The sequence below is a fragment of the Amphiura filiformis genome, chromosome 11 (genome assembly GCF_039555335.1).
Source record: "Amphiura filiformis chromosome 11, Afil_fr2py, whole genome shotgun sequence".
Lineage (NCBI taxonomy): Eukaryota > Metazoa > Echinodermata > Ophiuroidea > Amphilepidida > Amphiuridae > Amphiura > Amphiura filiformis.
Genome location: NC_092638.1, coordinates 31,216,837 through 31,230,520, shown reverse-complemented (window position 1 = coordinate 31,230,520; position 13,684 = coordinate 31,216,837). Strand labels below are relative to the sequence as shown.

The 13,684-nt window shown below is 39.2% G+C and overlaps 1 protein-coding gene across 1 annotated transcript in view; it reads left to right on the top strand.

Moving 5' to 3' along the window:
* The window catches only part of LOC140164729 (uncharacterized), a 49,063-nt gene that overhangs the window by 20,437 nt on the left and 14,942 nt on the right, over nucleotides 1-13,684 (top strand). Inside the window, 9 exon segments of the mRNA XM_072188086.1 lie at nucleotides 2,808-2,907; nucleotides 3,669-3,914; nucleotides 5,678-5,974; nucleotides 6,933-7,042; nucleotides 8,123-8,879; nucleotides 8,882-9,736; nucleotides 10,998-11,220; nucleotides 11,803-11,914; nucleotides 13,001-13,143. Coding sequence (XP_072044187.1) covers nucleotides 2,808-2,907; nucleotides 3,669-3,914; nucleotides 5,678-5,974; nucleotides 6,933-7,042; nucleotides 8,123-8,879; nucleotides 8,882-9,736; nucleotides 10,998-11,220; nucleotides 11,803-11,914; nucleotides 13,001-13,143 — 2,843 coding nt within the window.

Genomic DNA, 13,684 nt, shown 5'->3' with positions numbered 1-13,684 from the left:
CAATATTAAGGGGTAGGGGGGCATACAAATCACCAAAACACAGGTCTTACTGATGAAAATGAATTCATTTTGGTAACAATATGTAGCTAATTGATAGTTCCAACTTTCTAGTATTATTTTAAAAGCAATTAAACCATTAGTTGTCAGCTAGATAGACATAAAATATACTGAAAATGTTAATATTCCATGTCTAACAGCGTAAAATATGACAATATTAAGGGATAGGGGACATTCAAATCACCAAAACTCAAGTTTTGGATGAAAATGAATTCATTTTGGTATCAATATGTAGCTATTTGATTGTTCTCATTTTCTAGCATTATTTTAAAAGCATTTAAACCATTAGTTGTCAGGTAGTTAAACATAATATATGAGAAATATGTTAATATTCCATATCTAACAACGTAAAATATGACAATATTAAGGGGTAGGGGACATACAAATCACGAAAAACTCACGTTTTGCTGATGAAAATGAATTCATTTTGGTATCAATATGTAGCTAATTGGTTGTTCTAACTTTCTAGTAATTATTTTAAAAGCAATTTTAAAAACCATTAGTTGTCAGGTAGATAGACATAAAATGTGAAAAAAGGGTCAATTTCCATGTATAGCAACATAAAATAATAACAATATTAAGGGGTAGGGGACATACAAATCACCAAAACTCACGTTTTACTGATGAAAATGACTTCATTTTGGTATCAATACCACTGCAGATCGATCAGTGTCGTAACTACGGGGGGGGGGGGGGGGCAACAAACCTTGGGGGCCCCAAATTGACCAATTTAGCATCCAAGCGATGAAAGTCAAATTTTTTATGCGCTTACGGGCACCTAAACAGCGCCCTCACGCAATTTCAGCCGACAATTTCGCCTCCTTACCAGTTCGCCTTGATATTATTCCGACAGCCTGTCACTAATTCACAATCGATTTGAAACATTTTTTTTTTATTTTTTTAATGTTGAGGTCCTACTCTGTTGTTCCCATAAAAACAAGCACGATTCACTTGAATTTAGTACCCACGAGAGGCTGATACATTTTGCTCAGGCGCTAGTTTTAACCGAACTATACAAGGTTACACTAAATACGGAAGGATTTAGTGTTGTGCCCCCTTGAAGAATAGCACAATAGCGCTAATAGCACGCTATAAGGTCTAGGTCATTTTAAGAATAGCACAATAGCGTGAATAGCACCCCTCCAAGTGTACAAGAATTCAAAAATAACATTATTGCGATAATAACGCGCTATATGCCTCCTAAGGCCAAAACAATTTCCAGAGCACAATAGCACTAATAGCACGCTATAAGGCCTAACCATTTTAAGAATAGCACCATAGCGCTAATAGCACGCTATAAGGTCTAACCATAAGAATAGCACAACAGCGCTAATAACACCCCTCCAAATAATAGGAGAACTCAAAAATAGCATAACCATGATAACTGCGCTAATAATATATTAACATTTAAAGCTATTTTTAATGTCCCTAATGGTTTTTTTCTAAAAACAAAAAAAATAACACTGTCAATTGCACAAATAGCACACCCATGAAAATAGCGGTGCTATTTGTGCTAACATGTATATAAAGTAATGACTAAATTGCGCTAATAGCACGTGTAGGCCCGAGGAGATAGTGTATGTTATCTGCGCCTTATCTCGGACCAGGGCAGGAACCATTTTTGCCAACAGAAATGTGACATTGTTGACCCAATTTTTCCGACCGAAAAAGCTCGAAAATACGACAGGGTAGGGGATGGGTAATGGGTAGAGGAGGGGAGGGGCGGGCGGTCACAAATAATTTCTCCTCGCTCATTTGAATTCGACAAATGGCTATAGGCCTGCAGAGCAAAATGCAACACTTCTCATGTGCTCATGCATGATCATTTGTAGGACACATGGCAACAACAATGTCAACATAGCTCATACTAGGAACACTGACCGAGAATAGGAATGCCAACGGAATTCGTATGCCTATTCTCGGACACCCCTGTTTCTATGGGAATTTACATAAACACAACACCAATCATTTGCTATGGTGTTATTTACGATACAGATGGATCAACTTGTTAAAATTACAGCTTTAAAATACATGTACAATTTCGCATCACTGATTATATTACAATATCACCTCTTAAATGACGTCATTATTTTTTTTAAATGCCGATATTTCAGGTCACCATACCATCTCAAAATCTATCATTTGAGGTGAACTGTGCTGCCGTGATATTAAAAAGTCACCAAAACCTGCAGCACCGGTACGGCTAAATGATTCGTTCGGAAGACACGACTGAAATTAAAGCAACGATTGTCAGCGGTTGTTCAATACGCTAACTGACCGAGAATAGGCGTGTGACCGAGAATAGGCGTATTGACCCTATTCCAAAAATGAGTCAGACAAACAGTATAATCATTGTTTACTGAAAGGTCTGAATTTTTAATGTGTATTTTCTTATGTATTTTATTGATTTTTTTACTTCATATTTTTGCCTTTATTTCAATTTCAAATTTGCCGCCTCTGGCCCTGATGGACCAGATCATGTCACATACCGTAAAACCTCGTCTACAAGCATATATAGAGATTATGATGAAAGCTAAATTAATACGATATATGCATAAATATGCCAATACAATATATTGGTCTTACAGTAACACTTGTTTGTATATGCTTGGATCTGTAATTTATTTGCTCAAATTCCTGGGTGCCTAGATTAATTAAGCTTTCATCAGAAGCACTCTATATGCTTGTAGATGAGGTTTTACGGTATATGATTACATTTTCTCTACAATTTACTACTTTTTTCCCTTCAGATGACGTATAACATATTCAGACGTGGCTCTTTAGTTCTTGTAACATGCAGAGCTGAATCAGAGAATGATGGAACCCAGTACCTGAGAAATACATCAGTCAGTAAGTTAAAAACATGTGTTTTCAGATAGATGGATGTTAGAATTCTCATTGCACAGTGCAGGAATCAACCTTATACTTATAATTTCAATATTTTGTGGATCTTATGCACTTGCTGATGTGTTGTCCTCCACATGCGGATAAACTATTTGTTAATGTGCCAATCTCTGGTGGGGGGGGGGGGGCACTCAGTACAAAATGACCATACGTGGACATGCCGCAAACATGGGGAGCATTATCTCATCTCATGGTGGGGAGCTTCATCTCATCTCCAGAGTAAGAGAAGTACCATGTGAAGTATGTATACAATTGCTGTACTTTGTCTCATAGGGAATTGAGCATAACATCAGTACCTTTACACTGTTGAGCCACAGGAGTGCAGACAAACAACCCTTGTATGCATGTGCTGAGACTAGTAACTACTCTCAGTAACTAGTCTAGTAATTAGTCTCAGTACACTGTAATTAGGTGAATCCTATACTGCAACCAACGAAACATTCCCCTACATCACTCTAAACTCACAATGAGACTCCTCAGTATAGATTGGTACATTATTGACGAAATCTTCCACATGAGGACGAAATATCTAATGTAAAGTCATTATCTTGAACTGCAAAATTATACATGTAGGCTATTGCAGCAGAAATCCATAGACATGACTTTAATCTAGCATAATTGTAGCATGATATAGAATTCTGATATTATAATGTCTATAAATCAGACCTGTTCAAGAAAGAATATTTTATCACTTTTTTCACCACCAGGTGTATCAACTGTGTTTGTGCTAGACACCGGCTCAATCCAGCTTGTCCCGGAAGTTTCGCTGATTCCCACACCAAGATTCACTGCCTTTGTGGTGCTCAATAATCCTATCAAATCCAATGAAGGAGAGGTGTTTTACTCTTGCTACTTGAATGCAGTCAATGACTCAACAGAAGCCAAAGAAATTGCTGAGAACCCAGTGTGTAAAACACCTGATGAAATTCTTGATAGGCCTACAGCTGCACCAGGTATGATAATTTTAATAAAATATGTGTGGCACAGTGTCAACACCCTGTATTATAAATACTTTTTTCCATACAGCTCAATACTCCGTTGAAATCAATATTCTATTATTGACACAGATAAAGAAAGTTTACATATGCATTGTGTTATAGGACGTACACCTGGAACTTAACTGAATGGGCTAAACGCGTTCCTTTATACCTTGTCACTCTCAAAATTAAATATATCTCAATTTTTACTTTGGATTTCAAATTTTTTACTTTAAAAATGCAGTAAAAGATATCCACAGCAAGCTGCAAGGCCCTGCTAATTAGTGTACTGCTTTTCGAGTGAGTGTACTGGAAACAAAATCCTGGTTTTACCTGAAAACAAATTTTTTTCTTGTAATAGAAACATCATATGGGGTACTAGAGCATGCACAAATCGTAATAATGTGTAGAATATAGAAACGCTGTGGTATCTCATATGATAGTCATGGTATGCTTAGCCTGAGTCGATCGGCCTATCTCGAACAAAATCGCGATGCGTAGCTGTTAAAAAACGAGAGGATTCGCTGTACTATCATGGCAATTTTTAACACGAAGATATAGGGATGATGACGATGTTTGTGGCTAATTGCAGCTTAGGTAACAAATTATGACTGCTAACAAGGGACGTGGCTTACGCATCTTGCACTGGAACATAGAAACATTCAAAATTACCAACTAGTGCACAAGATCATATTAATGATGCTTAATCATAATTCTTAATATATCAATATACAGGAGAAAGAAGAACCATGCATTGCACACTAGCACAATGTAACATGAAATTACAATGGAAACATAACATGCATAGGCAGATAAACCAGAGAAAAAACTCTGGGCATACCTACCTGTGCGAGGACTTGAACCTGAGACTTTTATGACTGCTAGTCACTAGTCTAGTAGATAATCTGACCAAAGGTTAGGTCGTCTAATATCATTCTGATGTACATTATGGATTGATAAGCATCGTTTAATTGTGGGTTTCGGATGCAAAGGTTTGGTACACATGATGGTATCTGCACACACTCACTCACGCACCCCTACTTGAAATCCTTACACCCCTATGGAGGTCATGACCTAAATCTTCCACACAGGGAATGTGACATTCAGATGGGGTTACCTGCATGGGTGACTCCATTTGATATCTACACCCCCTGTGTGGAAGATTAAGATCATGTCTTGTATGGATTTAAACTGGAATAGGTTATGTTATTAGGTCAAAAAAACATGTTTGTTTCCTGTAGCAGGTCAAATGCGAAATGCAGTTTTTTATTTTTATTTTTTTTTATAATCCATGTCTTCAAGTGAAAAAAAGCAACCCTTTTTTTGCTGCAATTGGAATGGAAATTTACAGTGGGTCTCTCCGACACACAAAAAAATCATATTTCTTCATTATTCAAAAATATTTATGATCCCCTTTCAACCTGCTGATTAAAAAAAGGTACGGTATTAAAAAAAATGTGTGATGTTTTCTCCAGTAGTTTTTCACTACGCTTGTTTGTTGTGTGATGTGTAAATGTTTACTCCAGTAGCATTTCATATTATTTTTCGCAATCTTTTCCAGTTTGGTTTTTTTTTCTAATGCGCAAAATAAGCCGTCAAAAACGTAATGCGCGCGCTACAGGAAACAAACTTGGGTTTTTTTGGCCTTATATGGGGGCATGTAGGCAGCAGTGCATCCATTAAGGCCCCAACTTGTTTGTTTGTCATGTAACATCACCCTGTTCTCTTTATTATACCAGTATGCACCCCGCAAGGCAACAGCACCTGCCCTCCAGCAACCACTCCTGACACCAATTCTACCCGCGGCTCTTGGATCCTGGAGGAATCAGAACTTATCTTCACGGAAGGCGACGTCTACAAACCAATCAGAGCAAGGCTTGACTCAGAAACAACCCAATATGTGGGGGCGCTTGTACTCACCTGTTGCGCGCCTTCAGATGTCAACACCAGTCCGCGGTTTACTAATACGTCTGCTGCATTGTTGATGCTGTCGAATGTGAAGGGGTATCGGCCAATTAATTGGACAGAAGCAGGTGGTAGGTATTGGATGGATGATACGGTACAATGGGCTGTTCCATTTAAAATCCACACTACCCCTGTGGAAGATTTTGGAAATATCTTCCACAGAGGGAGTATGAATTTCAAATGGAATAAACACATTTAGGCAGTTCAATTGAATTTTATACACCCTGTGAGAAAGATTCAACCTGAATCTTCCACAGAGGGAGGATGAGTTCTAAATAGAGTTGATTAATGTGTGAATTCCATTTAAAATTCATACTTAATACTTCCAAAATCTACCACAGGAGGGGTGTTAGACTGACCCACAGTCTTGGTTCAGTTCCATCTCTGGATAATGTAACACTAAATAATTACATAACGCCGTATGAAAAAATGCCAAAGTCCTGTAACCCCCCCCCCCCCCCTAGTTTTCTCAGTGCCAAAAACCCATTCCTCTTCCTCCACAAATCGACGCCGCTGATTACACACACTGCTGAACCATGCAGCAATATAAAAATCTACTCGTATTAGTGAACACGAAAGTCCAGTGAGCGCTCCTATTCCGAGAGTGAATGAAAGTGTTTCAGATCTTTCTTCCAAATAATCGTTCAAGAAGCCTGGTGATTCCGATGTCAATTACGAAAGCCCCACCCCAATTTCAATTCAAATATGGTAGCACAAAGCTATATGCTGCGGGATGTGACGCACTGCCATGGAGATCAGGATGGGACACTTGTCAACAACTGAGAGGTATTGAGCTCAACTAGGTACTGGCACGCGTCTGGTAGATCCATGGTATGCGCAATATAAAAGGCAACCACTCGACTCTGGCTTATATTGTCCATATTGGGTATATTGTCGCGTGTGGTTTGCAAATGTTTGCACATTATTTATTTAGGGAAGCCTCTTCAAATATCATCAAGCTGCATTGATTGGTCAGATGCAATATCTGAGATCTGAATAATGATTTATCTTTTGTTACTGTACTTTCAGAGACCACTTACAAGGAGACATTGTTTCCAAACCCAGCATATGTTGAGATGTCACCGTGTCCATGTGATGGGATTCAGAATCAGTGCGAAACCGATTGCTGCTGTGATATGGTAAGGAAAAAAACTTCTTTTATATTCTTACACAGCATATAGCTACTGATTTAAATGACTTTATGAAGCTCAAGCAAACTGATATATGATCAAATGAGAGAGTTAAATGATTTAGCAGTCAAGTTAGCTCAATTGATAAGGCGTTTGACTATGGTGCAAGAGGTTGCGTGTTGCCTAGTACGCTCTCATGGAAAAATTGGCTTGAAATTCCCTTGGACATGGAACTTCTTCTTCATCTTACTGCTAATTTGTCTCGTTGTAACCCGTACGAAACTTGGGGGCTGATCCTGGTTGCGAAGGTTATTTGTGGAATGTCTAGGGTGTGCGCTCTTGAAGCAGCAAAGTCCCTGAATTGTTCTTAAATGGTTTATGGAATGTTGTGGGTCCGTAGTGGTCAGCGACAACCTGTAAAGTGTGCTGAGGCTTGTGGATCAACGTCTAGAAGTTGTGCCTGTGCTTAGTGCACTATAAATCACTGCACTTTTTTTTTGGATCAAATCTCAGCGGTAATTAAACCCCGGTCACTTGATTACCGTTCAAGAGTTTTACCACTAAATCCACCTGATATCAGTGATATGCGATTATATTATACATAATATGATATTATTCCTGATATTTTTACTCTCTCTATTATATGTCATGTTACCTGAGCTTCATAAAGTTGATTTAAGTTTGTAACATTTTCAGTAGATTAAGGCAATAGAAACAAATTAGTTTGATCTTTCGATCAAACATCGATGCTTGGTCGATCAGTATTATTTATGAAATCAATGAATTTACTATTGTTAATTGTGATAAAATAGTAATTTGTACCTGTAGTGATTTTGACCAATATAAATTTAGCCTTAATTATGATTGATTAGATATTAGTTCATTAATAACAAGCATCGAAGAAGCATCGACGGTCGATCCAATGATCGAACAAATTTGTTTCTGGTGCCTTATCTGCATTATTTTTCTGATGTGTGGTTATATTTTTTTAAACTTCTGCACCGTTTTACAATACAATGCATCCTCATGAAGCGGTAAAGCTCCTCTGTCCAAAGAATTAATTTTGTACAATATTGTTGTTTTTTGTAGGACTGTACCGCAGATGACCTGGCAACATTCACCTGTACCCCTGGTATACCTGGAGGAGATTTTAGCATAAGTAGCGAATTCAGCTGTACTAATGTAACACTATACACCCCAGATTACTGGCCTTTTTTATGCGTTCAGATATCCAATACTCCATACCTTGGGCTGTACTACTCCATGGTGTCTGGCATCAGGGACTTGGCAACTTTTAACGGTCGCAAAGGATTTTACACCGACGATACCTTCACTAGTTTTAGAGATTTGGGTAAAAGAACGTTGGAGTTTGTCGGCGACGAAAACAATGTGAGATTGTATCAGGATGGCTATCCTGTAGAGCAGCTGTACAGTGAAGATGTCAGGGGGTTCCTGTCTTTGCCGCAGCGGGTACCTGGCGGAAGTTGTCTTTGGACATCTCCGCTGAAATTTCAAGAAGATTTTGAATCTACGTGCGAGTTGATGTCAGATCAGAATTTATGTCAAGAGACTTCTATGCTGAGTGCACGGATGTTCCTTCAAGGGAGTTCGGTGTCCTATCCAGCATGTCCAGATGCTCCACAAGTCGTGAGCAAGTACAGTAGTAGTGAGACTGCTCCTACTGATGTTGCTTACTACTGTACTGATGATGCGAGTCCATATCGGGTTTCAGACACAACTGTAGATCCTTTGGATCCAAATAGGCCATCTCTATTTTCGTCAGGAGTGGAAGAGGAGGAAGATGAAACGTATCCACGGTGTGAGTGGGATGATGGATACTCTAGGCCTCGGTTCCGCAATATGATAATACCACGCATCTATGCCACAATGCTGTGTTGGATGTACAATACCAGCTGTTCTGGAGAGGAGGAGAGATAGTCTCCGTTCAGGCAACCTTACTTCTTGGTTCCATAGGGTTGGGGCAGATAGCCGGGATCCAGGAAGAAGAAGAGCCGGTCATTGATTTTGTTCCTCCTCCTCCCATCACTGCTCCACCTACAACAGAAGGAAAGTTGATAACAAGTATGATTGTTGAAAACGATACGGAAATAATCACCAACATCACCGAAGTGTTTGAGAATTATACATTCACTTTAGGAACTGAAGGTACACTGGGAACGGATGGAACAACTTTAGCTGTGGAGGTGTCAACTAATCCGGTAGTGACCACTAATCCGAAAACAGAGCCAACGACTACTGCGGCTGTTCCTGCCATTCCAACCACAGGTGCAGCAACTACTCCATCAGGCTTACCTACTTCCCCTGCAAGACCTCTAACCCCTAGGGGAACTACTGAATTCACTTCATCCACCCCACCCCCACCATTGACACAGCGTATTGAAGATGCCACCCCTGCTGCATTCATTCAATACTTCACTGCCAGATTTATACATCTTCCAGAAACAACATACGATTCCGACACAGGTTACAAAGTGGGGCCTGGAGAACAGAGTGAAAGATCAGGCAACCCAGGCTACATCGTAGGGAGTCGAGTGCTAACGGGTGTAGCGATCTATGAGTATTTGCCAGATTTGGACTGTACAGTGAATTCTACTGATGATTGCTCGTCTTTCCCAGGGAATAATGGAACCTTTGTTATGGTGGACGATAGGGAAGAAAACAGGCTCAATGTCTGGGGAACAGGTAAGTGCTGTTTTCATACTTTCTGCCGCTTGCTGCTGAGAGGCGTTACGCTTCATCATGCCGCTTGTACTTTCCTGCAAGCGGAGCTGCACGCTGCTGAGGGACAGCGACACGGCTATGAAAGCCAATGTTGCAAATCAGCAGCCCCAAAAATCTTTTCCTGTTCTCATACATTGGAGTGGTGCTGCTCCCGAGTTGACTTGAATTGAACTCCTAGCAATCTGCCGCTGGGCAAAGAAGTGGTGTGATGGATATATCAGCTTGCCGCTGGTCACCGCTAGCGTTTCTGCTGTGACTGCGCAGTGAAGCAAAATCATCGTCAGAGCGGCAAGTGGCAGAAAACTATGAAACCAGAATAAGGAATGCTACCTATTCCTAATTAATACCCTGTGGGGCAACCCAAAATACACCGGACTGACAGCGTATCAGATTTTTAAATGTTGGGTCGGGTCGGGTCGTGCAATTTATCGAAGGCCTGGGCTGGGTCAGGGCTTATTATCGCTAGGTTTTAACAGCCGGGTTTCTTTCTTCTGTTTCAGTGCAGGATCAGCAAAATGTAGTGCACTGTTGATATTTTGAGTAATTCTTGGCCCTTGTTGAACGTATCTGTGGAGTTCATGTAGTTTACTAATAGTGTATGCAGTGTAAGGCGTGGGCAAAGACAGAAATACTATGTATTTTTTCGCAGAGCTACAATTAACAAGCATGCAGATTGGGTTATAGAATAGCGTTAACATTACATTGAACAGAGATTTAAGCAAGTGGTGTAGCGTGAGTCACCCTATGAGTCATCAACCGTGAATTCGGGGCACTGGGTCTGATTGGTGGCCACAAACCGTTTTTCAGCAATTTTCCTATGGGATTTTCTAAATTTTCAGGGCGATAGGGGGTGACACCACTGATTTAAGAAATACAGGTGTTCGTGTTGTGTTTGAATTGATTCTTTTTGTCGGTCGCAACACATAGTGGCCTAGATTGATTTTTCCCAATTTTCCATTTCACATAGTGACATATGACTTGATGAGTTTTTAAAGATACAGTTTAATAGTTTGAACCTTAAACTTCAATTTCAAATGGAATTGGGCCACTGAGAGATAATAGTGGAGGAGTATCGACTACGATATTAGTAACATTCTTCAAAAATGTTTTTCTCAGGAATGTATTTTGTCCTTCACAAATGCCACTGTGTTGTGACCAATGTTTTGTTTAAAGTTAACCGATGAAAGAACATACAGTAATATGTTATTGTTTTCTTCTGTAGGTGCAGGCAGTTTGTGTTCTGAAGCAACCATTATGGATGTGCCGTATGGAGATGACTTGATATCTGGATGTCTACTGAGACTGGGCCTAGCTCAGCTACAAAATTGTTCCATCCTTAGAGAAACACTCATAGAGGAGCTAGCAAGTTTAGTACCGTCCAATGTCATAGGGAAAAGGGGGAATGCAAATGTGTCCATTGCTGAAGATTGGGCACCAGTTTTTGGGTGAGTGTTGTTTGTAGTGTAATCATAATGTTAATAACACTGTGTGGATTTTTTTTTCCAATGGAATGCTAAAAGTATGTGCTCTCACCAGGTTAAATGGACTTTGTTTTTGTGGTCATCGGTATTGGTGTGTAGTTGGGTGACGGTGGGCAGGAACAGGAAATGAAAATTTATATTCATGAAAAAGCTCTCGGATCAAGACAAAGTCCTTAGAGCAATTCAGGTGTCTGATTATTCTCACTCACCCACACCTCACACCACATAACCAGTGACATCAAAATGCATGACAAAAAGACGACATGCTACACAAAATTTTACAGTTAATTTTTTATTTCTTCTTTGGTCAAGGTATTCTCCCCTTATACGCGCCGATGACCAATGGGTAAACCATTTTGTTGCCAAGACTGTTGATTAGCCAATCGGTGTGATTGTTTTTCACCTGTGTGTTTACACTCGTGTACATGATACGCACAGCTCCGACCACGGAAGAAATAAAAAATAAACTGTAATCATCATTAACGTGTAATATCCTTCCCTAACTTTATTATAAAATTTCCTTTTTTAAAATTTTTATTTCTTTAGTTTTGATGATGAGCCGTATGAGCCTGTTAATAGTACCAGCATGCCTGATGAAGCTCCAGCCACTACTCCTGATCCTTTGACTACCAGGTTTCCAGGACAACACTATGTGCAGGTAAGCAAGTGTCAGCATATTCAACAACTTTGAAGGTGTGGATAATCCTAGCTATGAACATCTTATCTGGGAAACCCAGAAGCTATATAGAAAGAGACACGTGTAGCAGCCACCAGGTGCATCCTTTCAGGAGCAGGATCAGAAGAAATCGGAAAGCGGCATAAAAAATGATGGTGGCTGGTGGCAAGAATTTTCGCACCACATACCCCAAAGTTAACGAGCTAAACGTACGGGTTACAACGAGACAATTAGCAGTAAGTTTCTTGTCTAGGGGAATTTCAAGCTAACTCAAAATGGCAAAATTAAAGGGGAATTTCATGATCCGCAGCCTCATCCCCCACTTTTCACACACACAAAAAGTTGTTACACCACTAGAAACCTCAAAAAATGTCTTGCACTTTGTTTCGTTAAGCAAAAATATCATGAAATTTGAATTACGTTCTGGTACACCAGAACAAAATTACAACACAGGCCTAAGGCCTATAGAGCAGTGTAATACACATAATCATGTATAACTAGCAAATAAAAAATCGGAATCAAATAAAATTTTGGGAATAAGGTTTTTTCATGGATATCTACTGAAAAATGTCACATAAAGAGGATGCTATGATCACAAAATACTCATTTTGTTGCCGTGTCAATATTGGCAAACTGTCGTATGCTGATTTTTGGGCAAAATGAGTTATATAAACTTTCAAAATCTGTGAATGAAACTCTATATATTCACAAAGTTTTGAGACCTAAATGTAATTAGTTAATGAGATATGACATTGTTTTTATGTAACCCCCGATAACGCTCATTCTGACATTTTGACATACAGTCGTATCATGATACGTCGCCACAGGCCACCGTGTAACTGCAGTTGCGTAGTAATGAATAAAAAGTTTGTATCATGTTGAGAACATAATAATAATAAACATATTTTACTTTGGCGCTCTCCAGTTGGTCTTCAAAAATTGCAAAAACTTTAAATGCGATTTTCTCAAAACTGCATTTTTCGTCATACGACAAAACAGCGACGATTATTTTATAGTAAAGCTATTGTGATGTCAGAAATAAAGATTGATTTATTGTCTCCCTTGCAGGATCCACCTCCTACACAGATAGCTGATCAGCTGTCAGGAGTATGTTATGACATGCCAACAGGGATAAATATAGAGATAATCACAGCAGATGTTGGTGAGAATAGAGGCACTGTGCAAAAAGAAATCCTGGGAGCTAGACTAACGTAAGTGTTGAGGCAGTGTGTTTGCTGATTATTCCATTTTCTAAATGATTTGTAAAGGAAAACTTTTTATGTATCAGTATTTTTGTGCACCAGTGTGGAATCTTAACTTTTTGGCCAACTTGCTTGTGGCTCAGATTGCTGCAGGTCACACATGGCTTGCCATCATATCAACTCACCCATATTTAAAAAAAAAATATTTGTGGGCAAACTTTGATAATTCAAGCTTTGTGTCATGTGTGACTTTAGGTGAGATTTTAACAACAGGCATGTGGCCCAATTGACAATAAAGACAGAGTCATTAAAATATTAAAGATAAGCTTAAGATCACCATTATTTACCATGAAATAACTTCTAGGTATATAAAAAAGTCATAATTGAGCACAAGATGACAATGATATGGGGGATTAATAGACTTTATTTTGTAATGGTAAGCTACCGATTTGATTACGTGTAGTTGACAGTGATATTTCGATATAAATAAACGATGTATACACCTTGGTCTGGGGCGGACATTTTATAAATGAATTTAGAAGAGCAGCAA